Genomic DNA, 26,298 nt, shown 5'->3' with positions numbered 1-26,298 from the left:
CGCAGCTCTAAATCTATCGTGTAATAGTATTTGTCACCTCTTTCACTTGCGAGTTAACGGCTACAGAGACGGTGTCGATATGTGCCATGATGTCAGCAGACTGTAGCAAATTTATGAGGTAAACCTCTGGAAACACATCTCAGTGGGAGGTCATTTTATACAGAGAAATAGTCAGTGCTATAGAGACAACTGTATGGGTGGATCCCTCACCTTGCATTCGTAGTCGTAATCCATGGCAACTTGGCAAGTCTTGCGGAAACTTGAAAGTGTGGCAAGTAAGTTCCATATTAGGGTTTGTGTCAAGCAACGGAGTTCGAAAACTTGGCCTGGAAGGGGAGCACGCACCAAGGGATCGTAAGTCCACCAGTGAATTCAGTGATTGTTGGTGTGGAGGATGTGGACAGCACTATCTCAACAATCTTCGCAATGGATATCTCATTCATAAATCTCATACAAATTGTACAGCTTCGGCGGTATAAAATCAATATCACTTCAGTATTCACTGGATCTTGACCTTCTCAGTAACACCTGCACATGAAAAACCATCAGTACCACTCCAGAATAAAAACAACTGTTAAAACTCACTTCTCTTCCAGACAAGCCCAAAGTTCTTCGCAGTACGGGTGGTAAACATCCCCGCAAGAATAAGCGCACACAGCGCACGGGCGGACTCTGGGTCCAAGGGCTCGACTTTGTCGCTGACGCCCCCGAGGACGGTCGAAACCACGCTATGGAGCTCGGCCCAGAACGGCTGGGCGTGCGTGAGGAGGGCATAGAGCCCCGTGATGAAAGGCGCACACCAGAGGTCGGTGGTCGTCCAACCGTAGGGCTTCATCGCAGCAGGGGTCGTCAGTGTGAGCGGAGTGGGCTCGAGGAAGGAGAACATGCTGGTTATGAAGAAACCACCGTTGGCGATGACCTATGGTGGGGAAGGGGGTTAGAGATGTGGAGATGGGAATGGGAATGGGAAGGACGACATACGAGAGAAGATAGCAGGAGAGTCCATGGGGAGGATGCGATGGCGGGGGACGTGTGGGTGATGATGGGTGTGGGTATGAGGCTGCAGAGGAGTAATGCACGAGTGAATCCGTCGACGACGGATAATGGGAGCTCGGTGAGGAGTGACATGGACGGCATGACAGGCATATACTCTACGATCGCCTGAGCGACGATGTACACAGCGGGGGAAACACCTGAGAGTACGAAAGATGGCGGAACACCGAGTAGAGGGCCTGGACATGAGATGATCAGTATGCGCAGCCCTAGCAACCCCAGATTTTGAGGATAAGTAATAAAGTACCTATGATGGCCTCTCCTCCAAACTTAATCGTGAGTGCGGTAGATGCATCTCTTAGGAAGGACCTCTCCTCCACAGAAGCAACGCCAGCGCGGCGCTGATGCTTGACATGCAAATCCTCTCTGATCTGTCTCAAGATGGTGCAAAGCCGGAACGCGGCTACCACTTCGATAGAACAGACCTTGATACCAAACCAGCTGAAAGGTGCTATTGGCTCGAGAGCATATCGATACAAAGATATGAATGGCTGGAGAGACATGACGGGGTCAAGGAATGGTTGAGTTCAAGGTTGTGGGAGAAGACCTGAGGCTTCTCCTTCGGCTCAGCGCCTGAGATTCGAGAGGCCTGAGCGCGTTCCGGCACCGGGCATGAGCTGGCGGTCGGATTTCGGAACAGTCACGAGTGCAACAAGCTTTAAGCCACGTCATCCTCCAGCACACCGAACTTTTCATCACAATTCATTCTTGATTCATTTACAACATAGTACAAAGCCCCGGTCAACAGGATTTAGAGCAGCAAATACATATGCGCAATAATGATAGTCCAACCATAACCATAAGCAACGCAGAGGCGAGATTCGTGAAGGCCGTGGGATGTCGTGGATAGGAAGTCCAGTGGCAGGAATCCATGCAAGAACAGTTCGCCGAAACATAGTAAACAACCCGTAGTTCGTCTAAGCTCCCAATCGGACCTTCCAAACGAAACGTTCCTAGTTCACATTCGACGCAACGGCAACACCAGTACTGTCGTCGACCGGCCCAAACTTGATATCATCCAAGACGCCAAGCATGTTCATATCCCAGTTCTGGAAGTATAGTTGGACAGCGGGAAAGTCTGGACACTTCAAGAAAGGAGGAAGACCGTGGAACATGTGAGGTACGAGGGCGTATATGTTCATTTGCTCTTCCTCGGAAAGCCCGTTCCAGGAACAGAGTACCTGTTCCGTATGCAAAGTCATAGCACGAAGTATAAACGCACCTTTATACGCTGCTACAGGTTCATTTGACATGGCCCCTGGCACCGTCGGAAGCTCCATGAAGACGTTGATGGCGAAGTTGAAGTAGTTGAGCTCTTCAGCTGAGTAAATCATGTTGCCGAATTGAACCGGAGACGTGGCGACCACATTCGGGTGACGTCTGTTGGAGGTGTATGGCCTCCATGAATCTGAAATGCCGCGCTTAAGAGCCATGGACCATAGAGTGTCTTCAGGATTGTCTGGATTCTCGTAGTCCAATGGACTTTCTACGATAGGGATAACATGCAAGATTGCGCCATGCATGTGCCAATTTTGTACCTCTACATTGATAGAAAAGACTTCGCTTTGACGAATTATGACCACAGGAAGTGGCTCAGGGAACGCGTCCTTGTATATCTCGAGATGTCTTGGAAGCTGTTTCAAGAGCTCGATGGGATAGATCCTCGGACATATCGCATCGTTCGGGAAACACGGGTTGCGAGGGACTTTCGAATAATATAGGTAGGTAAGAGCGTCCTTGTAGTCACAGAAGTTGCTCATGAAACGAGCGTATGATCGAGTATCCGGCATGACGAAAAAGGGCCTTAGTTGATCTATTTCCATGTCCTGGAGGTCACAGAGCCTTCGGTAGATCATTTGTGGAATGATATTTTCCCAAGCAAAAGTTGGCATCGATACGTAGGAGAGGAATGGAGCTGAGACATTGGCTCGCAGGGCTGGCTCGTTCGATCCAATCGAAGTTGGGGTATAATCGGATGTTGGACGAACTTGCGGGAGCCAATCGGCACCAAGGGCATTCTGGCGTGCAAGCAGGACATCGATGTTAGCGGGCACGGGCCATGGTGCATATGCAACTTCCAGGGAACGGCGAGTTCGAGACATGTCAGCAAAAGGCTGCATAGGATTGATGTCGTTGGCTTCCTGTTCCAGAAGTTGCGCCAAGCCAGTATCAGTGAGATGGAAGTCAGGGACCTGCGGCGTTGCATTCAGCTTGCATGTCAGGCGGAACGGATGCCGAGAATGATCATACCTGTGTGAGGAAATTAAACGCCTTGGGATCGCACACGAGAGACTTGGGGGTGTAAGATACATTGGCGAGTTGCCAGGAATCAGGGCGCGCATTCTCATCAGCACCTGAAGAGGCAAGTGGTTCGGGATACGCATCAGTGAAGCTCTGTGGAAGAGAAGACACGGTCGTCGACTGGGAGGCGATGGTCGTGGACTGAATGTCACGCAGGACATTGTATGACATCAGGGGGTCATACTTGGACCCAGGAAATACGGGTGGCACAGGATAAAACTGCACGAGCTCCGAGTCAGTCTGTGGCTCGTCAGCCATGCTAATCTCAATAGAGTTGGATAGCTGCATGATGTGATGAGTAGTGAAGGGATGAAAGATGATAATGATGCAGAGGAAATGCCTACCAATATTTATATGCCATGGCTTGTGTCTAGACTCCACAGTGGAACTGCTTAAGTTGTGGACGAGTCGTAACTACAGAGTGGCCACCGCTAAGATACCTGAAGACATTACCATGTCAATAGTGTAACAAAGCATGGTACAATGGCAAAGCGGCTGTGATGGCCCTAAACCGGGAATGCGAGATGGTTCTTTCCAGCGATCCAACCCATGAGTGCGCTGGTTCAAGACTGTCCCCTCCAGAAAACTTGGTGTCCACATGTCCCTTGCGCCGAAAGGTGTAATCGGACTTGGAATAATCGGTCCTTGATAGGCCAGGGAAGCAATTCCGCAACCTGCAGGATCTGCCGAGTTAGTCGTAGGAGATCAGGACATGTCATCAGACGCGCTGTGGGTCGCGCTGCTCGCAAACCTTTTTGCCTTCTTGTCTTCAAATCGCAAGGGAATAACAGCAAACTCTCTCGTCCATAAAATATTTCATCATGATAGTGTCCAGCCCACAAATCAGAATACTATTAAGATGGAAGAGAAAGGTAACTATACACTCTGGAACAACACACACCCACCCGATTGCTACAGCAAAGGCTACAGTGACAAAACGTAACAGCATCTCTATCCACGCATCTAACAGCATTTGCTACCTGTTGCAGGTGCGGAAGAGTCAATTGCTACAGGAATGGTGTCACTAGTCGGTGCCCTGATCGGGTCAGAAGACTGTTCAAGCGACTTGCTCGAGACGATCCGGTAGATATCTAGGAACCCATCTCAGTGAGGGGTTCGTTTGATGCATAGAGCGAAAATAACCTGTAAGAATGGTTTGAAAAGCTGACTCGACATTTGATGCGTCCAGCGCCGAAGTCTCAATAAACGAAAGTTCGTTTTCCGCTGCAAAAAAAAACAGTCAATGAGTGATTCGGTAACAGTCGGGCCAAGCAAGAAATACCTGCGAAGGACTTTGCCTCCTCAGTGGGAACTGCTCTCAAGTGCTTCAAGTCGCTCTTATTTCCAACAAGCATGATAACAATGTTCGAGTCTGCGTGATCCCGGAGTTCTTTCAACCACCGCGTCACGTTGACGTACGTTGCATGTTTGGCGATGTCATACACCAACAGAGCACCGACAGCACCGCGGTAGTACCTGGGGAAACGTCAGCCTAAGTAATGCACAACGACTGCGGAGGGCGGCTGCGTACGCAGAGGTAATAGCACGGTAACGCTCTTGGCCTGCAGTATCCCATATCTGTGCCTTCACCGTCTTGGCATCAACATTGATCGAGCGGGTCGCGAACTCGACACCGATAGTAGATTTAGACTCTAGGTTGAACTCATTACGAGTGAATCTCGAGAGAACTGTATTTATGAGCGTCCGCGCGTCCCTCGACAAGTACACCATTCCTTACGATTTCTGTAGGCTACTGTGAGCTAGAAAGCGATAAACGGAACATGAAACATGCTTACGATTTGCCAACACCAGAGTCACCAATTAGAACAACCTATGATGCGGGACTTGTGTAAGCGCTGTGGAAACCCTCGAATGGGTGGACTACGGACCTTGAAGAGATAATCATATTCGGCGGCTGCCATGTCGAGTTGTCGGGAGCGTTGGGTGGTCAAAGAGCTCTATGTACGAAGGAGGTCGTTGAAAAGCACAAGCAGTGGTCGGAGTTCGAAACGTGACAGCAAGACTTGGAACAGTACTGTTCCCGAACTTGAAGTTCCCGCCGTACGTTCGTAACACTTTGACATGATCACCTTGGTCTCTGTTGTGTCTGATTGGAGACTGATAAGTATTTATTTTAGGTTGTTCCAGTCTTATACTTGCATGAGGCTGCGCGGGGACTATCTCTGTCCACTAGCAGATGTCATTTACATGGCTGTATCGACGGAGATGCACTGCCAGCTACAGCCTATACTTAATCTCAATTGCAGGCGTCTGATGCGCTCCTCCCTTTCATACACAACCACAGGGGGCTAATGCGTGATGCTTCGACATGTTTCACCTATCGCCGGGTCGACCATGTGGTCACGATGTTTAGTCGGTCTTATAAAGCTGTTAATGCTTCATTGCATTTGACATGAGGTTTATAGGGCCCTCCATGTCTGCTCCACATACCAAGCGTATTTGCCAGATCATAAAGGTGCGTACACACTCACGTTCTGCAATGATGAGCCACCGCCCCTGACCGTTCGCGACAACTCACCAGATTGCGTAGACAGGTACAAAGAGGTCCACAGGGACGTCTGACCTGGCGTTATGGACACTCTTAGAACAATACTATGTCGTGAAATACTCGATTGACCATCACCCGCCGCTGAATTTGCTCATCGCAAACTTCCAGCACACCGTGACTTTGAGAAAGACATAAAAGCTATTGGGGACGATGAGGAGACGCAGAGGTGGTGGTGGCTCATAGATAGCATGCAGGAGAGCTTTAATGACGGTGCGTCAGGGAGTGGGAAGGAGCCCTTGGTGGACAGTGAGTTCGATTTGTAGACTGAGGATGTTTTGCTTGAATAATCTATTGCTCAGGACGTCGAGGAAGGTTAATATGTTGATAGCCGTTTATTAGTCTTTGACGTCCGTACCGATGAGGCGTCGATTCCTCTGACAAGTAGTACTTGAATTCTACCTGCATGTGTCTAGTTTCATCAATTCGAGGCTTCAATTGGCGAGACCAGAAAACCCCAATGCAAAAACGTATCGCGAAGACAACAAAGTTTACTAGTCGACTTAAGCATCATGCGACACTTGCGTTCCACCCCTGCTCATACTTACGTCGTTATCGAATTCTGCGCGTGGTCACCTGAATTAATTTGGTTGTTTCCAGTCTCGTCAATTGAAGCACGTTGTGCTTCTGGCATCAAGGCTGCGGACCCCCAACATGGTGAACTTTCATAATCAACCGATTTTCATCATTTCAGCGCTAACAGCGAGATACTCATAAATTGAACCCGGTCGACAAAGTCCTCAGAGACGATTGCGGTGAGTCCTCATGCGCAAGATTATATGCATTTACTGAATCAACGTATAGTTCTTGTTAGAATCGCTATCGCACCTTCGCGCACCTCGCAATCAAAATTTTGGTCTTTTTTTGCATTCGTGGTGATCACTTAAGTATAATCATAATAGATATCATGAAGCTCGTTCAATTCGCTTACCTCGCCGACGATCGTTGGGGTAAAGGCGGCTCCTACCAATCTGCATATTTTATAGACGGGAGATTTTTTGCTTGAATAATCTGACGAACAGGACGTCGAGGAAGTCTTCGGCTTCAAGGGAGGCTCTTCGGGATGACATATTAACAGCCGTTGATCCTTTAACTATACCAATGGTGACGTGTCGTGTCTAATGTAATACTTGATCAGGACTGGCGACCAAGGCACAGCTCGGTCCTTCTCAGCATCAGCATATTTTCCAATGATTTTCATTGGAACCGCTATCTACTTGGCATCCACAGCGAGTCATGCATAGTCCTCTTCAGAACCTATGATAGTAGGTGACTAAATGAAATATTTCAACTTTACAAACCCGATGGCTACTCCTCATATTTAATGCAGCAGTCAAAGCATTGTCTTATCCAGATGTAGCTGGGTGACCAGCCTGGCGCGCACACAGTCGAAGTAGGGTAGCATGCCCCTAAGCAGTGCCAGGCTGCTTCTCCTTCATCGGTATCACTAAGAGTCGGAGCTGCCTTCACCCCAGCGGCAGCGGCCAGGATGGCCAGGTAGGTGAACTGGATTTTCATGGTATCTAGTATACACGTTAGTGATAACCGTCAGTGCCAGGAAAATACCCACCCGTCAAAAATTTGATTGTGTGGTGTACGCGAAGGTGTTATGGCACGTCCAGGAAGAACTAAATGTGAAATGGATACAATGATCAAGTTGCCCAAGTCTTTAAGTCTCGGGATGACTCACTGTAAACGAAGCGATTGTCTGTGAGGATTTTGGGACTTGACCACGTTCAATTTATATGCATCTGAGGTTCGGACACCCAAATGAATTGTTTGAATACTGAGTACTGTAGGATTTAGTTATGACTATCAGGGTCCGGCGGTACAGGACTCCCGAGTTCTGCCAGCCGGTTTGGCAGAACTTTGGCGCGTCGATGAGATGGTAGAACTATGCGTCAAGAGTGTGGCAGAACTCCGCGTCAAAAGGGTGGCAGAACTTCAACTTGGCAGAACTCCTGGCAATAAGCCTAGAACCTAGTTCCAGCTCAGAGAGTCCAGCTCAGAGATCTTAGCTGACCTATAGTAGTAAATAAGTATTACATGTTCGACTCCTAGAATATTGTCGTAACACCTCCCAACTTTGATGTGCGCGCATTGCACGAGTCAGTAAGCGCTATTTTGTTTAAAATTCCTACCGCTTGATTCACGTGCCCCCTCTACTTCCACGCGCAGCGCACATTTCTCGTGGAACGTGGCTATGCGCCAACACGACGACTCGAGCCTGAGGGTGGGTGGTATATTATGAAGTGTATAATACAGTAGAAATGCTCATAATGCATAATTTTAAAAAATCGAAAAATCCCTAGAAAATCATTCTCGACCACGCCAAACTATCCATTACATAATTATGTAATGTACACTGGTTGAAACAGCAAAACATATTTTTGACGTGTCATGCATTCACAACATCATTTCAATATTTAAACACATTTTCCCTGTATAGATAGACATCTCATGAATGCATCCATGTCATTTCTTTGAGGAAGGGCTCCGTGATTCGCCCGCAAGGGATGTCATTTGCGGGCTTTGTTACTGCTTGAAATACGCAAATAATTTCCTTATTGGGCTTTACATATTGATAACCCCGATGTGTTTAGACTTGTCGCGACGAAATTTGAAGGCACATCAAGGAACATAAGGCTGGAAAAGGAATTGGTGATGCGGGAGGACTCCCACGTCCCTTCCACTCACAGGTGGTGGACACTGGACACCTGCGACACGCCGACACCCCTCAAGCCCCCATCCACCTCGCAAGGACGCACGAACTGCATGCCCCATAGCCTTCGATAAGAGGGGCCTCCTTCATTCAGTTATGCAAGGCTCCTCGTAACTATAGGTAACTACAGGGTGTTATTTCATGCTTACTCGTCATTGCTCTCACTGACCGGGCCGACCTCTGGTCACGATGTTTGGTGGGTCTTATCTTAACGCCTTGTTACATTTGACCCGAGATTCATAGCTTCCTCCATGTCTGCTCCACATACCAAGCGCATTTGCCAGATCATCAAGGTGCGTACAAACTCTCACCTTCTGCAACAATTAGCTAACCCCCCTGACCATTCGTGACAGCTTAAACCAGAATGCTTAGACGAGTACAAAGAAGTCCACAGGAACGTCTGGCCTGGTGTTCTGGACACTCTCAGACGATACCATATCGCGGACTACTCGATCAACCATTACCCGCCGTTGAATTTGCTCATCGCAAACTTCAAGTATACGGGCAGTGATTTTGAGAAAGACATGAAAGCTATTGGGGACGACGAGGAGACGCAGAGGTGGTGGAGGCTCACAGATGCCATGCAGGAGAGCTTTAATGACGGTGCGTCAGGGAGCGGAAAGCAGATCCCTTGGTGGACGGTAAGTTTGATTTGTGGACTGAGGATTTTTTGCTTGAATAGTCTATTGTACAGGACGTCGGGGAAGTCTTCCGCTTATAGGAAGGCTCTTGAGCATGGCATGTTAACAGTCGTTTATTGGCCTTTGATGTCCATACAGATGAGGCGTCGATTCCTCTGACAAGTACCCGGGTGTCGTACTTGAATTCTGCCTGTATTCCTAGTCAATTCAAGGCTTCGATTGATGAGACCAGAGAGCCCCACTGACATCGCGAAGACAACAAAGTTTTACTAGTCGACTCAAGTATCATGCCACACTTGTGTCCCACCCTTGCTCATATTACGTCGTTCTTGAATTCTGCGCGTGTTCACTTTAATTAATTTGATCATTTCCAGTCTCGTTAATTGAAGCACCTTGTTCTTCTAGCATCAAAGCTGGCTAACGCCCAATAGGATGAACTTTCATTATCAACCGATTTTCATCATTTCAGCGCTAACAGCGAAATCGAACCCGGTCGAGTTCCAAATTCCTCAGAGACAATCGCCTCGTTTTCAGCGAGTCCTCATGCACAACATTATATGCATTCACTGAATCAACATATAGCTCTTGTTGAAATTTTTATGGCTCCTTTGCGCACCTCAATCAAATTTGTGGTCTGGAGTTTCTTTACATTCATGGTGATCACTGAAGCATAGTCGTAATAGATACCATGAAGCTTGTTTAGTTCACCTACCTCACCATTCTTGCCGCTGCCGTTGGGGGTAAAGGCAGTTCTTACCGATGACTACCAATGACGGCCAAACCAATGGCCCCCGAATCTGGATGTTTTGTAGACGGGGGATTTTCGGTTGAATAATTCGATGAATAGGACGTCGAGGAAGTCTTCCGCTTCGAGGGAGGCTCTTCCGGGTGACATATCGACAGCCGTTTATCCTTCAACTATACTCAAGGTGGCGTCGTATCTAATATAATACTTGATATTTGCTTGATATAGTGAACAACGCACAGCTCCGCCCTTCTCAACATCAGCATATTGTACAACGATTCTAGATGAAATACATCATCCGTACAAACCCAACGGCTACTCCTTAGTTATAATGCAGCAGTCCCAGCATCTTCTGACAGCGTTCCAGCCTGCGAGCCTCCCCTTCCCATGACCAATTTTTCCGATAATGGGCAAAAAAGAGGTCCCCTCACTATTTTGGACGTTGTGCTCGAGTGGTTGGATATTTTTCTCTAAAAATTCAGATCTGGAGTGTTGAGGTAGACTACTTGTCAGGAAAAATATGACAGAGTTGTTATTATGTGTTATATAGGTGTGGTACATAAATTTTCAATTTCGTGTCTCAAGTACCGATTGATAACTGTACCGATGGTGACGTCTCGTGTCTATTATAATACCAGATCCACCTACTGGTGAACAAGAATAGCTCGACCCTTCTCAGGCATCAGCATTTTCCAAGGGTTTTCATTGGAACCGCTATCTGCTTAGCATCCACACATGTACAGTCCTCTTCAGAACCTATGATACTAGGTAACTAGATAAAACACATCATCTGTACAAATCCGATGGTTACTCCTCAGATAATGCAGCAGTTCCAGCAATTTGTGTTAAGGTTTTGGACGGCTGTCCTGCCTTTTCCGCAATTAGGCTTTATATGGTAGCATGTCTCTGAGCAGGATACTGCTGCTTCATCGATAGTACTAAGAGCTGCCTGTACCCCAGTAGCAGCGACAAGAATGACGAGGTAGGTGAACTGAATCTTCATGGTATCTAGTATATGCGTTGGTGATGACCGTCAGTGCCACGAAACTACCCACCGTCAAAACTTTGATTGTGTGGTGTGCGCGAAGCCTAAGATGCTGTGGCACGTCCAGGAAGATGTGAAATAAATAGAATGATCAAGTTGCCCAAGTCTTTAAATCTCGAGATGACTCACTGTAAACGGGGCGATTGTCTCTGAGGATTTTGGGACTTGATGACGTTCAATTTATATGCATCTGAGGCCTGAGGTTTAGACACCCAAATCAATTGTAGGACTTCATTAATATTATGAACATAGGCGGTAATCACTGCGGAAACGAGAAATTGACCAGACCCTATCTGGACGTGGATAAGCCGTCTGCCTAGACACAATCCGTACCTAGTAGTCTATCTGTACACAAACTAGACTTGGGGAATTCGGACGTTGCAAATGTCAGACTTTGGAGAAAACCGGACGAACGGTTAGAGGCGACACGGTGTAAACAGACCCAAACTATACTTTAGACACATGTATTAACCAGCTAACCGCACATGTCCAAGCAGCGTTCCAAACTCGACGCTAACCAGGGTACAGGCATGCTCGAAGGTTATATCTGGACGTCGCGACAACCTAAGAGTCAAATCATGCCAAAAAATCGCTAAGTCCTTTCTTCTACTTACTTCACATCGTGCTCATGTTTGAAGAAAACATCATACGCCTCGAACTCCCTCTCAAGTACTCAAGTACCCAGAAACGATACGCATTACGTTTATTCCAGACGTACCCGGCCCCCTCGTACGTTTTTTTTACTTGCCATCGAAAAATTAGTGTCTCATGTTGCTAGACAATTGAAATCATACCATCCACTTGCACGACCACGAAATCTCCCGACATGCCCAAGGAAAAACGTATGTACATATATTTTATGTGTTAGATGTTGCTGATATGTTTATAGCGCTTCCCCAAAATTCGCGAACATTTATTGGTCCAGGAATCGATAACTCTCCTATGAAACCATCTGCCCCCACAAAATCCATCAGTAACGTCATTTTACGTCCTCCGACAACTCATATAGATGACTTTCCTGCCCCAGATGATAGCGTCACGGAGCCCGAGTCTGAAGTAGAGCAAGGATTTGTCGATGCAGCTGATAAGGTTCGTCCTCATACCTTACTACTTTCTGGCTGTTGATTTATTTTTTAGACCATTGTGAATACGAGCGCTGGTATCAAACGCCCAGGCAGTCCTCTCATTTCGGGCAAGCTCCGTACTACTAGATACTAGATGTTGTATATATGTGATTCTGCATGATTATATACCAGTTGCAACTTGTCAAAGCAGCGCGAAGATCATGCGAGTGCGACGAAAAAGTCATGTGACACAAAGATCTACAGCGACGCGCTTTGTCGCGTCGGCATCATACCATCAAACTAGTAATTCAAGCAACAACCATGGCCCACTCAGCCAGATGCTACTGTGATACTCACAAGTGCAGTGGTACACTTGTAGCAGTTCACACCAAAAAGTCTCATGAACGAGCCGATCTTCGCAGGAAGTCACAGAGCACCATCCACTCTGGACGCATCTTTCCCCACAAGATCACTCACCTGGAACCTGTACCATGCGAAAATCCAGCTCCTGCAGCTCTTGTTGCACCAATCTTTGATTTTCCAGACCCCCCTCCTGTCTCTCCATGTGCTGTTGAGCAGGAAATGCTCGATCATGGCATACTTACGCAGGAAGATATAGATATTCAAAATCACGGTCGTGCTCTTCCCAATCTTGGCCCAAATTTTCATACACCCGAGGCACTTCTCGATGCGGTTGACTTTTACGATACATATCATACTGTTACTGCAGCTGGCGTGCAGCCCCTGAATCGGTATCATGCCCATTCAATACCCAAGGACCCGGAGCAGCGTGCAATGGAACGAGAACTGGAGAAGGCATTGGATGAGGGAGTGCGAGGGATGGACACTAATGACGAAGAAGACATGGATGTCGATGTGGACATGGATATGGCTGATTTGAACCTCGATGAAGCCATGATGGATGACAAGGATTCACCCGATCCTTTCGAACCAGATGAGACGTTTTTTATGTCAAATGGCGCCTGTGCCATGTCGACTATTCAACCTCACCTCCTCACTATATATGCAGTCACTACGTGGCTGCATCTGCAATGGCACCTCCCTCGTGCTGCATGTAATGCACTTCTTTCTATTTTAGGTTGCCTGCTGCTGTTCGTGTCTCCTCAGCTCGAGATCCCATTCCGCACCCTGCAGTCAGCCACACGCGTGCTAGCACTCGATACTCCTTTTTACACCCTTCCTTGCTGCCCCACATGCCGAGAAGTATATCCGCCCGCAGGTTCTACGCACGAGCAAGATCACTGCATGACTTGCAATATCCCTCTTTTTCTACCTGATACCACCAAGCGCGGTTTTCTGCGAGCGAAGAAAATTCCATATGTTAAATACCCATATCTCCCTCTTTCAGTCCAAATTCAGTCCATCTTAATGATCCTGGGAGTTGAGGCAACACTTGATGGCTGGCGTTCAAAGCCACGAACACCCGGTCAATACACAGATATCTTCGATGGGAATGTGTGTCGCTTGAATCTTAAAGCGCCTGATGGGACACTTTTCTTTTCGAATAGCCCAAATGAACTTCAAGGTCCCAACAACGAGCTTCGCTTAGGCGTCAATCTAGGGATTGATTGGTGCTATGTATTGGCACATTTCTACTTACAAGATGTGCTCACATGCTCTATAGGTTCTCGTATATTCGCAGCAACATCGCACCCTCGCATTCGTCATGCCCCACATCATTTTCTATCTGTAACCTTCCCCCCAAGTACCGGTGAGTTGTACTACCTAACTATTGATTTTGCGTCGGAAACTAATGACCCACATCTCTTAGATATCGCACCTCAAACTTAATGTGTACAAGCATCCTACCAGGTCCAAAGGAACAGAACCCGGATCAAATCCAATGTTTCCTTCGACCAATTATATCAGATCTCTTACGGCTATGGAAGCATGGCATCAAGGTACCAACAGAATCGTGTCCAGAAGGTGAGTATTTTAAATCCACAGATCTATCCGAAGATTGGCTCATACTCTTATCAAGGTCGACTTGTTCGGGTTGCCCTTGTTGCCGTCGTTTGTGATAAGCCTGCCGCTCACAAGATTGGTGGTTTTGGATCGCATTCACACACTAATCTATGCACAGCCTGTTGGATCACGCAAGTGGATAAAGCACGAGCAGCAGCATTTGTGAAGGATGGTGATTTTTGAAGCTTGTAGCCCCAACGTTCGCATTAACCATCTATCACAGCATTTAAGGAACGGACAAATTTGGAACAGCGGGAGTTAGGAGAACAATACCGACAACTGACGACACCCACTGCACGCAAAAACTTTGTGAAGGACTTCGCGACATGCTATACCCAGCTTGCAAGGCTCCCGTACTTTGATTTAGTTAATCAGGTTGTGATCGATCCCATGCACAATCTCTTCCTGGGTATGTATCGTTTGATTTCTCAACTCATTGCTCGCTTATAACCCAACAGGACTTGTCAAAACTCATTTCTACAATATCTGGGTTCAAGGAAAAGTACTTCGTCCAAATCACGAACTAACCGCCTTTCATGAAATGCTTGCCAATGTGAGTTCACGCTTTCTTGTTTGATCTGCCTTATATCTTGTATAGTTCACTCTACCGAGCTCCTGCGGCAAGCTTCCTAAAGACATAGGAATGCCCTCTGGAGGATCGCTGACTGCAGATCAATGGCTCTTACTTTCGACTGTATACGGGCCAATAGTTGTAAGTTTTTCTCTGAGTCCTCTACCTAAAGATGCGTAACTGATATGAAATGTAGATACCTCAACTATGGAGTGCTTGTGCGCCGAGTGCTGATAGTAATCATATTCTGCAAGATCATGTTGCGCAGATTGAACGACTCAAAATGGAGAAGACTCGTCAGGCCGAGAAGAAAATTGTGGAACGAAGGGCACTCGAAGCAGCGAAAAAGCAAGGTAAAGAGGCTCACGCACTTGAGAAGGCTCGTATTGCCCGGGAGAAGGAATTGGAAGCTGCTGCAAAGAATGACACACGACTTAAAGCTGCTGCTGCAAAGCAAGTAGAAAAGGTTCGGATCGCTGCTGAGAAGAAGGCTGAGAAGGCACGCATCTCTGCAGAGAAAAAAGCAGCGAGACATCGCAAGAAGGTACATTGTTGATGCTGTTATTTCTTATACTTATCTACTCTATAGGGAACAGATGATGTTATCAAGGCACTCCCCTCCGAGTCTGTTGCAGCTGGCAAGGTCCCCCATGTGACTGATACCGGTGATGAGGAAGAAGAGCTCAAGTTCGGTCTGCATCCAGATGACCCTGCTAATTTTCTCAAGCTATCTGGTGCCCTTCGCATCCTGATGCATCATACTTTATCTGACACAGATATTGACTGTGCAGATACTCTCATCCGGCAATATGCTACCGAATTACTCAAGGTATGTCGTTGATCCATCTTATAGACTTATTTGAGCTCGTTATGGTCTAGCTTTATGGCTCAAACATTATCAAACCAAACCATCACTACGCCACACATATTGTAAGTTTCGTGCGCAACTTCGGACCACTCCACAACTTCTGGACTTTTCTTTTCGAGTGTCTTAATAAAGTTCTCAAGTCCTTCAAGACGAACAACCACGGAGATGGAGAACTTGAGACGACATTTTTCTCAGAGTTCCACCGAACGTGCGAGTCGAGTCACTTAGTACGTATCTCACTAGTACTTCGTTCAATCAACTTACTAAGGCATATTCATATCCTAGACATATGCGTTATTACAGATGCCCAAAGAGTCTCTGCCATGCGAAGTGGCAGAGCATATGCTTAAGGCTTCATCCGAAGAACGTGGTACGGTTGCCGCTCTTGCCGCTCTATCTACAGAGTTAGATGAGGTCAACGCTGACGGTAAGTAGTTCTTCTTTCTTATGCTTTGCTAACTTCTTCTATTTTATGTAGCCGGGCAGACTTATGCACTCAGCCCACGGCGTCAAAAGACCTCGATGACCCTGGAGACATGTCGCTTACTCGCCAAGACACTTTGTTTCCGTTCACCTCAGACCCCCGTGCACTGTTGATCAGACCGTCCTATTGTCCCTCATAGTGTTCCCCTCAATCGCGAGGCAACTTTCTTTGACTATGTGGTCATCAAAGGCAGGCGGTATTATGCATCTCGCACCGTTGGTTATAACTCCTCCTCCCTTGTGCATGCTATTATACCCCACTTGCATGGCGAAGGGAGTCATGATGCTTACGGAGAAGTACTTGAAGTGTTTCAGCTTGACCAAGATATTCATTTCACAGATTAATCAATGTGGTTTGCCCGTATGCGATGGTTTAAGCCATGGCACAGTGAGTCAAGTATGTGTTGGGATGACTTGTAAGCATTCACTTTGTTCTCGGATATGTTGCTTACATTGATTGATTTTCAGTGCGTCTGTGAGTGTCCGTCTTTGGGAACTAGAAGAGTATTGAGGGTCGGACACACAAATCCCGACCATCATAGACCTTGATTGCATACATGGACACCTGGCTCGCACAACGGTCTCGATCGGTGCATATCAGGTGAAGGTATGGGCCACTATCAACTTGGCCAAGGAAAGTTTCTCTTCACTCCGTGCATAGTTTGCTGAGACTGACTTTTGAGAACCACAGTAAATTTGCTTGCGATATATGTATAGCACCTTTGATAATAGCATCATAAATTGAACGAGTTCATTCGTGTTACCCTCTGTCTTACCACCAACAGACTCAATCCTCGGACATCAAGATTTTCATACTATTGGTGTTACCGTCTCTGCCGCCACTCCCACTGGTAACTCTCTTGTTCATTGCTACATCAGGTCTACGAGAGCTAATTCCCATTATCTTCTTCATCAGCGTACCACTCCGCAAGCTCATCAAGATATTTCTTGTCGTCTACCGCCAAGTCTCCCTCGTGAATGCTCCCGTTAAAATCCTTGAGCCACTCCGCTCCTTCAACTACCTTCACCTCCTTGTGTTTGTCTAACCATGCCGCATTTACCATTGTATTGAACAGAACTGTTGATTTGCCTGACTTCGGGAGACGAGAGCTCATCTGGGAGGGATGGGCCTCAAAGGTGGCCTTATGTACGTCCTTTGGCTTCGTTATCTTGCAGCACTTGGCTGAAGGCTCTGCAGGTCCATCCTGTTCCCCCCCTTTAATCTCACCAGACTTCCTACGCCTGTGAATCTCATCTAGGACCCGAAGGAACGCTATATACTATCAACCATAATTGTAAGTCAAGTTCTGATAATATCTGAAGTCTTACCGCTGATGATCTCCACTCCAACCCTATGACCTTTCGGCTTCCTTTGCCTTGACTCTGGTCCTTACGACGCTCTACTGAGTCAGGGCTCAGTTCACCCTCGTCATATGACACATAATCAGATCCGTAATCTGTATCGATTAGCGCTACTGATCCTTGATGCCCATAGGATTTTTCAAAGTCAGGAACAGCTTCACGACAATGGTTTGCAGCTTATTTTGTGTATTTGGTGAGTTATCATCAATCTACTCTAGATCTGTTCCCAACAACTTACAGTTTGACGTCTTCCTCGACGACAAGCGTTTTTTTGCTTAATGGTGAGCTTCTCTGTCTTCTCAGCCGATACGTGACTGGAGATTTGCTGACTGAGGTTTCGCCAGTATGATTTAGCAATTGTGCTAATGACGGTGCAGTCATAGTCTTCATCCTTCATCTCTCCCTTTTTCTTAACGTCATTTCGTAACGACTAGCAGGGGAATTAGCAGGGATCATCACAAAGTAAGTACTAGGTCCATACCGTTTCATTATCCCATACACGCTGAACCACTTCTGCAATATATAAAGAATTTACTTTATCATCAATTTTCCCCCCCCCAATGCGGCCTCCACACTTGTATTCCATCCACTGTCTCATATGCATCGCTGTTTTCAAGAGGTAAGCTCTGCGCAAGCAGCTCTGTTCGATCTGCGCGGGCAGTCTTCATATCTATTCCACACAGCTCGAAAAATATTGGTTGTATGATGGGCTACCATGGTCAGCATGCAGTATGTTGCGAATATTTGGTGTGTTGTTGCTTACTTTTAACGCAGGGTGTTGGTTGGATATATTCTTCTTGCCTGCTGTGCTCTTGGCCACACCTGATGCCGTCATTGCATCCAGCAACTCCTTCAGCATATTCTGGCCCTGCTGCGCATGTTCGTTCAACGCTTGCTGGTTTCCAAGGATGATCTGGTTGGAAGATTCAATGCCTGTGAGACGAGTGTTGAATTTCTGCATCTCGGTGAGTAACTGCTGAAAGCCGCTTTGAATCATATTATTCATCAAGTCGTTGCGTTGCGCAATAGGTGTATGTTGCATTGATTGGGTCAGGGGAACAGAGTATCCTTGGAGACTGGGATGGTCGCCCATCATGGGCGTAGCGGGGGGTACTGAATGCCCACGAGAGCCAGGGTCGCTGTAAGGTGTCATATGTGGATTGTATCCACCAGAAGGGGGTTGGTCGAACTGGTGAGAACGCATCTGATTTAATCCTGGTCCATTCTGCTGAGATCCCCCAAAGTCATACATTCCATGCCCTCCACCATGCCCTCCACCGAGTCCTTCACCATACAAACCTAGTCCCGATGGGTTGAAACCACTGTGGCGATTATTGGGCGCTGTGGCGATTATTGGGCGCTGTGTCGATGAAAGGATCATTGGGAACAAGTGTTATGACCAGCGTCCCTTAACCTAACTAGTAGGTGTCTGGAGTATGGATCACACCACAGGACTCAGTCTGTAGAGGGTAAAGCAAGGATAGATTTGAGAGGGAACGTCTAGGCCCTACGATAACGTAGAAACGAGGAGGTTAAGTCTAAGGAGTACTACTGACTACGACCTAAACTATATACTGCTCTCTAGGTGGAGATAGCTGAGTATGAAAGGTTGTGATATAACTATATACGGTCATAACATTGCACCTAGGGTATAGGGCGTCTTATCAACCAATCAACTACAAGAAGGAAAAGGGAAAAGGGTTCATAGGGTAAAGGGTATCGGTAATTAAGCAGGGTTCTCAGGGACTGCTTCTATTCAGGGTGGACGGAGATTAAGAAGGGTGAGAGAGTTCTGTGACTAGAAGTCTCGAGCGGTAATTAAGGATCTCGATTAGAGATGGGATCTGTGATCTAGATCTAAGGATCTAGATAGGATCTGGAGATGTATCGGGTGCGATCGGATGTAGGGGTTCTCCAGGGTCTTCGGTAATGAGCATGCTTCTCTATGAGCGATGCTTCTGTGATAAGGGTTCGGGGTTTAGCTGTGACTGTGCAACAGGTTCTAATGTAAGGGGTTCGGTGAATGACAGAGGTAACTCTTAACATGTCATGTGAAGGAAGTGAAGGTATGTGAAGGGGTGATGACTCTTCGAGAGATAGCTCGTAAAGGACTCTCGGTTATGGTTCGATCATAGAGGCATGTAGATGCTTATGATGTAACCCGTTGCCTAATCGTAGGACTTCTAAGGATGTGATGAATTCGTATGTCTAGGGTTACGGATATAGATGGATGACGTCGATGTAGTATAGATGTGATGTAGAGATAGTGATCGTTAATCGGTTATCCATCTTATCTTATCAGGGATCTATCTAATCTAATCTTATCGGATAAGGTGACTTAGGGTTTGATAATCGAAATTTAGATGCAGTTGGTAACATTCATGACAACAAGTGGGGATGATGGAACTGGGTGCGGATTGATGTTCTGAACCCCCTGAGCTGTACCAACAGGTTTTTCTGCAGGTGCTCCAGCGGCTCCGTCTGGACGGCACTGCATGCTTAATGTGTGCTGGAACATAACAGGAGGATGCGGGGACGGGGACGACGGGGACGACAGGCCTAGGGATATGTGAGGTTCATACAGAAGCACCTTTTGTTTACACGACTTCTTGCTTCTCGACCACACGAACCTTCCGCTCGTCCATTCACTGGTACTGCATGCTCTTCGCTAGCTTTCTGCTTGAGGTGCTGCTGCGTAGGAGGATCCGCCATGTATTCTTTTGTTGCTATCTGTATGCAATCTAGACTCGATCCATACTCAATCTATACTCTGTTCATACCTGTGGAGATATATATTCGATTCCTATCTACACACGACCTCGAGTATGGTTTGTCTGATGGACCTCAAGCTAGACGTTGGTTATTACATCTAACTACAGTACAGTTAGGGTCCGAATAGCGGACCCTTTCATACATGTTCTGGACCTAGACAGATGACCTTGCCTGTATCCAGTTTGTATATGGTTAACTGTTCTATTTGTACTCTATCTGGATACGGTCATTTTCTCGTTTCCGCAGTGATTAATGTTGTGAGGTGTTGGGGGCGTCAAGAACGTGCCAGTAGAACTCCGCGTTAAGAGCGTGGCAGAATTCCGCGCCCAGAGCGTGGCAGAACTCCGCATCAAGAGCGTGGCAGAACTCCGCGTTGCAAAACTCCTCGTTCGCTTCTCTAGTCACCAATATGTAACTTACAGTAGGTCCAATATATTTTCTAATTCCCGAGCCAAAGAAGCCTCGAATGGTATACTTGCGAAGGCAACAAAGTTCTTCATTGATGCAACCGTGCCATCATTGATACTGAAACACGGACACCGTTCGGACTACTTGGACAACCATTACCCGCCGCTAAATTTGCTCATCGCTCACTTCAAGTACACGGAGTTATCGAAGATCATCGAAGATGATGAGGAGACACGGAGGTGGTGGAGGCTCGCAGATAGAACGCATAAGAGCTGCGATATGAGCCGGAAGGAGATCCCTTGGTGGACGGTGAGTTGTGCTTTGTAGAATAATCTGATGGACAGGACGTCGAAGAAGTCTTCCGCTTCGAAGGAGGCTCTTAAGCATGACGCGATGACAGCCGTTTATTAGCCTTTGACTATACTGATGGCGACTTGTCGTGTCTATTATAATACCAGATACTCAGACTGGTGAAGAAGGCACAGCTCAGCCCTTCTCAGCATCAGCGTATTTTCCAACAAATTTCATTGGAACCGCTATCTACTTAGCATCCACACATGTATAGTCCTCTTCAGAACCTAATACCAGGTAACTAGATAAAATACATCATCTGTACAAATCTGATGGCTACTCCTCAGATAACGCAGCAGTCTGTCTGAAGGTCTCGGATTGGTGTCCAATCTTCCGCACAGCTAAACCGATTACCGTAGCATTTCGCTTCGCAGACTATTCCATCTCCTCCATCGGTATTACTAAGAGCTGTCTTCACCCCAGCGGCAAGGATAACGAGGTGGTGATCTGATCTTCATGGAATCTATCACATAAGTTAGTCCTGACCGTCAGCCCGAGTGCCAGGGCACTACCCACCGTCAAATCTTGATTGTGTGGTGTGCGCGAAGGCACTATGGCACGTCTAGGAAGAAAATGGATACAATGTTCGAGTTGCCCAAGTCTTGAAGTCTCAGGATTACGCACTGTAAACGAAGTAATTGTATCTGAGGATTTGGGGACTTTACCACGTTTAATTTATATGCACCTGCGGTTCGGACACCCAAATGAATCAGAGGGGCCAAAGGCTGCCAGTGGGGAGCGGCAGCCTCCGCGTGTGATATTATGTAAGCGAATTTCAGTGAGGTACGATGGTCAATAAGATCACAGGATGATACAGACATGCGTATGTGGTGAAAATTAAGTTGCAGAAGTATCAAAAGGAATTTTGGGTGAGCTGTAACGGTATAAGCATAGGAAATAAAATGGAGTTGTTGTGTATGAGCCATTCTCCTTGTCAGAGCCCCTAATGAAATCATGACACTTGCTAACACTGGATACCAATATAGAAGGGAGATAGAACTATAGAGCTGACCCCAATAGTTCAGTCCCACTAACTGGTGGCTGCAATATGTAGCCGAGCCACGTCTTGCCACGTCCGCGCTGTCGACTCTCAAATGTTCGTGCCCGGTGCTCGCCGCTGTGCGCGACAGCGAGCTCGAGTATCTCGCTAACAGGGGCACAGTAAAACGGCGGACATTGATATATAGTATAGATCATGTGTGAGCCAATGAACCTGTGATACGTGAGGGAATGAAAGCTTGCCGTTGAGCACGAAACGTACCATTCGTAAAGTCATTACCTCCTGCGTGGTTTGGGTGAGTAGAGTGAATAATAGGTCGCATAGAAGATGCCTTACGGTCACGGTGGTCGCGGACCTGTTAAGACTCGGACTGGCAGTGAACGATGACGTCGGGGAGGAGTTTCATGGAGACGTATTTGGATAATTCTGGAGTCATGACCTGACCATGGAGCCAGTAATTAACTTACCATGATACATAACCATCCGGTGGGGCAAGTATGCTTACGACACTTCCAATGTCCCTTTGGCGAATCGCATGCTTAAGATGACAGCGCCAAAAGCACTTAGCAAATACGCTAAAGCAGCTAACGAAGTATATTGTCAGATGCGGCCTTCATACAAAACTGGGGGCTGATCATCGCCATCGACCGTGACATGTTTTAGCTATCGTCGGGTCGACGATGCTTTGGTCGGTCTTATACAGATCTTAACGCCTCGTTACATTCGACGTGACGAGGTTCATAGCTTCTTCCATGTCTGCTCCACATACTAAGCATATTTGCCAGATCATACAGGTGCGTACAAACTCTCACCTTCTGCAATAATTGGCCAATCACCCTGACTGTTCGTGACAGCTCAAACTAGAATGCGCGGACGAGGTTCACAAGAATGTCTGGTGTTCTGGACGCTCTTAGATAATACCAGACCATGGACTACTCGATCGATTGTTGCCCGCTATTTGGTTATTACACGACCAGGAGATGCAGAGGCGGTGGAGGTTCACAGATGGAACACAGGAGTGCTCGGAGTGGGAAGGAGATCCCTTGGTGGATGGTGAGTTTGCTTTGTGACATCACACAAATTGCTCAGCCCAGACATGGTTATATCTGCGGTGTCGACTGTCAACAGTGTCAGGTCCAGTATCGAAATACCTGTGTGTGTCAGTAAAGAATGCTTGGTAGGACAGGAGAGCGAGCATAAAATTGTCAACTTCATAAGTGGATAGATTGCAATGTGACGCAATAGTACAACAACACAAAAGAAAGGCATGAAGGAAAGCAGAATGAATCCACAAACTTTGTGACTGATATATCCAGAGAGTAATGAGACCTCGGGAGTGCCAGAGTACGAGAGTCTAAAAATGAAGGCGTCAAACTGAGGGAGCGACGACATGAAGAGAATAGTATTGCACAAACAAGCTTCGTAGAGTTTGCGGGGTCCAGCCTTCACTGAATCACGTCATCGCCATCGTAACATGGTTTCTGCCAGAACCAACATATGCGAAAGCAGAAACGGATGCTAGCTCATCGGACTAGGAAGTATTGCAGAACTTTGTACCGGCAGGCTATCAGTATTACCGTAAAGCGGCAAAGATGAGTACTTGAATCCAGGATGCAAATCAAACTAAGTACTTACTCATATTGTTCAACTTCGTGCAACGCACGCCTGGTCGCATCATAATATAGAAGGAACGACTATCTTCATTTTATTTGGTCTGCAGGAGACTATGGTCGCATGCTATCTGGGATATATCGGAGGCAATGAGGGGGCAGTCGAAGCTTGACGTTTGTGTATCCACTTCTTTCACGCCTGGCTGCTCTCGAGGAGGTCGAAGCTAGCAGATCCGAGTCCTCCCCTGTAACTCGCATGGACTTTCATGACATCATACTCCACAAGTGCCGTTTTTTGATCTTGAACTTTCTCAATTCGACAACGCCGATTTTCCATATATACCACCATCTAATGGGGTCGTGACTAACCCCAGCGGCTCAGTGCAGACCAAAAATGCATCTATGACGCCCAGTAAACACCGTCTATGACGGGAGGAGTCGTGTTATCATCGAGGGCTTCTATGTTCAAGCATACAACGAGACTACAAAACTGCGTCGTAAGTACTTCAGTCATATTCTATGTATTCAAGTATTCGATATTTCCTCATTCCAAGGTCTCCATTGCTCGAGCGGCAGTGAAATTTATTCAGAAGTAAGCTCGTTGACCAACTTAGCAACAAACTACTAGTAACGCACGCGTTGTGCCATCAACCATACTGCACCAATGCGCAGAAACACGACTCACTATAGTTCACTGTCACGACATGTCATTTCTTTACACACACGAGGACGTCGAGCTACCACACCAATAAGTTATATAGTTAAATTCAGGATGAAAACTACTCATACTCACGAAAACATCTCTGCAGGTGTGCCCGGGACAGCAATCGGTATAAGTATAGCACCATGTAGGACACTTTTCACTGTCAGGGTCATTGGCAGGGATTGATGCTGCAGATATTGATGTTGTTAAAGCAGCAGCAACGGTGAGAACAAAGGATAAACGCATTGTTCGTGATGGTGCGATATGGGGTCAAATAAATCTGAAGGGGACAATAGGGGGGGCGGCCTACTTTTATGTGAAGAACCTACTCATCTGAAATCCACTTTCGAACAGATGATATCCGCAATGCCAGCGGATTGCCTTATGAAGCGGCGATTCGGTGTGAAAACCAATATCACCCTGCGAATATGCGAAGTAAGGTCAAGCTCGAACCCGCTGTTGAGAATCACACCCACCCACTTCGTGTAAAATTTTTGACGGTCCTTTCTGTGGCATTCGCAGTCGAGGGCCAACCTTCAGACTGAAAACGTGGCACGTAACTGCCCAGCCACATCTATAATACTTGGTCCTCAGACTAGTGAAAAAGGCACCGTGACGTTGCACAACTCGGCCCTTCTCAGGCCCATCAGCGTATTTTCCGATCATTTTCATTGCAGGGGCTTTCTACCTAGCATTCACACTGTACACATGTATAGTCCTCTTCAGAACCTATGATACTAGGTAGCTACTAGAGTACAAATCTAATGGCTACTCCTCAGAACATGCAGCAGTCCCAGCAGCCTACGGTAGAGGTAGAGTAATCGAAGGGTCTCCACCCGTCCGGGCAGCTAAACGGACTATCGCGGCATGCCCTAAGCAGACCTTTCCGTGACGTCCTTCATCGGTATTGCTAGGAGCTGCCTTCACCCCAGCGGCAGCGGCATAGATGGCGAGGTAGGTGAACTGAATCTTCACGATATCTAGTATATGTGTTACTACTACTTGAGGTGCTAACCGTCAGTGCCAGGCAACTACCTACCTGTCAAAATTTTGATTCTGTGGTGCAGGCGAAGGTGCTACGGCACGTCCAGGAAGAGCTAAATGTGAAATGGATACAATGATTAATTTACCCAAGTCTTCAAGTCTCAGGATTACTCACTGTAGACGAGGCAATTATCTCCGAGGATTCTGGATCTTGACCACGTTCGATTTGCATACTACTGAGGTTCCCACATATGACGAAGACCTAAATGAATAATTATTAGATACTAAGGGGCCAGGAGGAGCCAGGAGGCCTGTGAGAGGGCTGTGTCTAGGATCTGATACCAGGACCTAATCATGAAAAATGGCAGTAGTACTATGCACAGGACTGCCGGGTTCTCCCAGCCGGCCTGGAAGACCCTCGCGCCAAGAGGGCGGCTTGGCAGAACCGGCTCGAAACCCGTCCCCACCACGCTTCCCGACTGCACGTCCAACGTATATGACCAGGCCCCAGTGTCATATTGATGCAAGATTTTGCTGCAATTGCAGGGATGCTAGTGATGCATCATCGCTGCAGTACTTTGGTGGATCACCTAATGCATCATTGATGCCATCACCAATAGGTATGGGAACTTCGTCACTACACCCAAAACATAACCATTTCCGGTCATCTCCTGGATAAAGTTGCCGTGGTGTGGTTCAGGACCGGTTCGAGATACGACTGCCCGAACCCGCACCCAAACCTGTTCATGATATCTTAAGACTGTCGAACCCGAACATTAGCCAACGGTTCGGTCAAGAACCAGTTCTATATGGTGCTGTTCAGGTGCGAACCGGTTCGAACTTTTTTTACTACCAAAAAATGAAAAAAAAAATAGGAATTATAGCTATTTTGCACCCAACCGCACTTCATCTACAGCGTCGTCGAGCCAACATTGTCTCCGTGCAGCTTCTTTGGCTCCCATTTCAGCTTCACGGTGTCTCCTCTCCTTCTTGTACTTATTCTTTACAATTTGAATATCACCGAAGTTTTCTGGAAGTAAACGTGCACGACGTTTACTATCTG

The 26,298-nt window shown here is 47.0% G+C and overlaps 9 protein-coding genes across 9 annotated transcripts; 3 read left to right on the top strand and 6 right to left on the bottom strand.

Annotated features, from left to right (window-relative positions):
* Positions 1-414: 414 nt before the first annotated feature.
* EDB91DRAFT_1141278 (uncharacterized protein) lies at positions 415-1,727 on the bottom strand. Its single transcript, XM_041319002.1, has 4 exons — positions 1,301-1,727; positions 982-1,232; positions 586-919; positions 415-528 (listed from the first exon to the last, which is right to left on the bottom strand). The coding sequence occupies exons 1-4, from the start codon at positions 1,554-1,556 to the stop codon at positions 500-502; spliced, it is 870 nt and encodes a 289-aa protein (XP_041175751.1). The 5' UTR covers positions 1,557-1,727; the 3' UTR covers positions 415-499.
* A 20-nt stretch (positions 1,728-1,747) lies between these two features.
* EDB91DRAFT_1141275 (uncharacterized protein) lies at positions 1,748-3,783 on the bottom strand. Its single transcript, XM_041319001.1, has 2 exons — positions 3,304-3,783; positions 1,748-3,245 (listed from the first exon to the last, which is right to left on the bottom strand). The coding sequence occupies exons 1-2, from the start codon at positions 3,640-3,642 to the stop codon at positions 2,007-2,009; spliced, it is 1,578 nt and encodes a 525-aa protein (XP_041175750.1). The 5' UTR covers positions 3,643-3,783; the 3' UTR covers positions 1,748-2,006.
* A 359-nt stretch (positions 3,784-4,142) lies between these two features.
* Positions 4,143-5,368, bottom strand: EDB91DRAFT_1141270 (GTPase). The gene is made up of 7 exons (XM_041319000.1): positions 5,244-5,368; positions 5,151-5,185; positions 5,093-5,097; positions 4,886-5,042; positions 4,637-4,830; positions 4,498-4,578; positions 4,143-4,445 (listed from the first exon to the last, which is right to left on the bottom strand). The coding sequence occupies exons 1-7, from the start codon at positions 5,274-5,276 to the stop codon at positions 4,318-4,320; spliced, it is 633 nt and encodes a 210-aa protein (XP_041175749.1). The 5' UTR covers positions 5,277-5,368; the 3' UTR covers positions 4,143-4,317.
* Positions 5,369-8,594: 3,226 nt separating this feature from the next.
* Positions 8,595-9,812, top strand: EDB91DRAFT_1141264 (rhamnose mutarotase). The gene is made up of 3 exons (XM_041318999.1): positions 8,595-8,935; positions 8,996-9,283; positions 9,337-9,812. Exons 1-3 carry the CDS (start codon positions 8,894-8,896, stop codon positions 9,361-9,363), a joined length of 357 nt encoding a protein of 118 aa, XP_041175748.1. The 5' UTR covers positions 8,595-8,893; the 3' UTR covers positions 9,364-9,812.
* A 1,714-nt stretch (positions 9,813-11,526) lies between these two features.
* On the bottom strand, positions 11,527-12,344 carry EDB91DRAFT_1141256 (uncharacterized protein). The gene is made up of 5 exons (XM_041318998.1): positions 12,211-12,344; positions 12,101-12,162; positions 11,963-12,046; positions 11,852-11,915; positions 11,527-11,802 (listed from the first exon to the last, which is right to left on the bottom strand). The coding sequence occupies exons 1-5, from the start codon at positions 12,258-12,260 to the stop codon at positions 11,739-11,741; spliced, it is 324 nt and encodes a 107-aa protein (XP_041175747.1). The 5' UTR covers positions 12,261-12,344; the 3' UTR covers positions 11,527-11,738.
* Positions 12,345-13,055: 711 nt separating this feature from the next.
* EDB91DRAFT_1055457 (uncharacterized protein) lies at positions 13,056-16,159 on the top strand (the record flags this gene model as incomplete). Its single annotated transcript, XM_041313920.1, is given in 13 exon segments — positions 13,056-13,729; positions 13,783-13,869; positions 13,930-13,950; positions 14,028-14,073; positions 14,085-14,295; positions 14,347-14,532; positions 14,582-14,676; positions 14,722-14,835; positions 14,891-15,238; positions 15,338-15,523; positions 15,574-15,789; positions 15,848-15,989; positions 16,041-16,159. 13 exon segments carry the CDS (start codon positions 13,056-13,058, stop codon positions 16,157-16,159), a joined length of 2,445 nt encoding a protein of 814 aa, XP_041175746.1.
* A 776-nt stretch (positions 16,160-16,935) lies between these two features.
* Positions 16,936-18,404, bottom strand: EDB91DRAFT_1055434 (uncharacterized protein; the record flags this gene model as incomplete). Its single annotated transcript, XM_041313918.1, is given in 6 exon segments — positions 16,936-17,325; positions 17,375-17,583; positions 17,642-17,837; positions 17,889-17,981; positions 17,998-18,117; positions 18,171-18,404. The coding sequence occupies 6 exon segments, from the start codon at positions 18,402-18,404 to the stop codon at positions 16,936-16,938; spliced, it is 1,242 nt and encodes a 413-aa protein (XP_041175745.1).
* A 2,300-nt stretch (positions 18,405-20,704) lies between these two features.
* On the top strand, positions 20,705-20,970 carry EDB91DRAFT_1055313 (uncharacterized protein; the record flags this gene model as incomplete). The annotated part of the gene is made up of 2 exons (XM_041313905.1): positions 20,705-20,896; positions 20,932-20,970. Coding segments are annotated over 2 exons (231 nt in total), but the record flags the coding sequence as incomplete, so codon positions are not given.
* A 4,082-nt stretch (positions 20,971-25,052) lies between these two features.
* Positions 25,053-25,872, bottom strand: EDB91DRAFT_1083196 (uncharacterized protein; the record flags this gene model as incomplete). Its single annotated transcript, XM_041315595.1, has 6 exons — positions 25,053-25,231; positions 25,291-25,327; positions 25,411-25,497; positions 25,521-25,583; positions 25,610-25,769; positions 25,813-25,872. Coding segments are annotated over 6 exons (586 nt in total), but the record flags the coding sequence as incomplete, so codon positions are not given.
* Between the last annotated feature and the right edge of the window lie 426 nt (positions 25,873-26,298).

The sequence above is a fragment of the Suillus paluster genome, assembly GCF_016628075.1.
Source record: "Suillus paluster strain FC165 chromosome Unknown EDB91scaffold_37, whole genome shotgun sequence".
NCBI classification, from domain to species: domain Eukaryota; kingdom Fungi; phylum Basidiomycota; class Agaricomycetes; order Boletales; family Suillaceae; genus Suillus; species Suillus paluster.
This window is presented reverse-complemented; position numbering and strand designations above follow the sequence as displayed.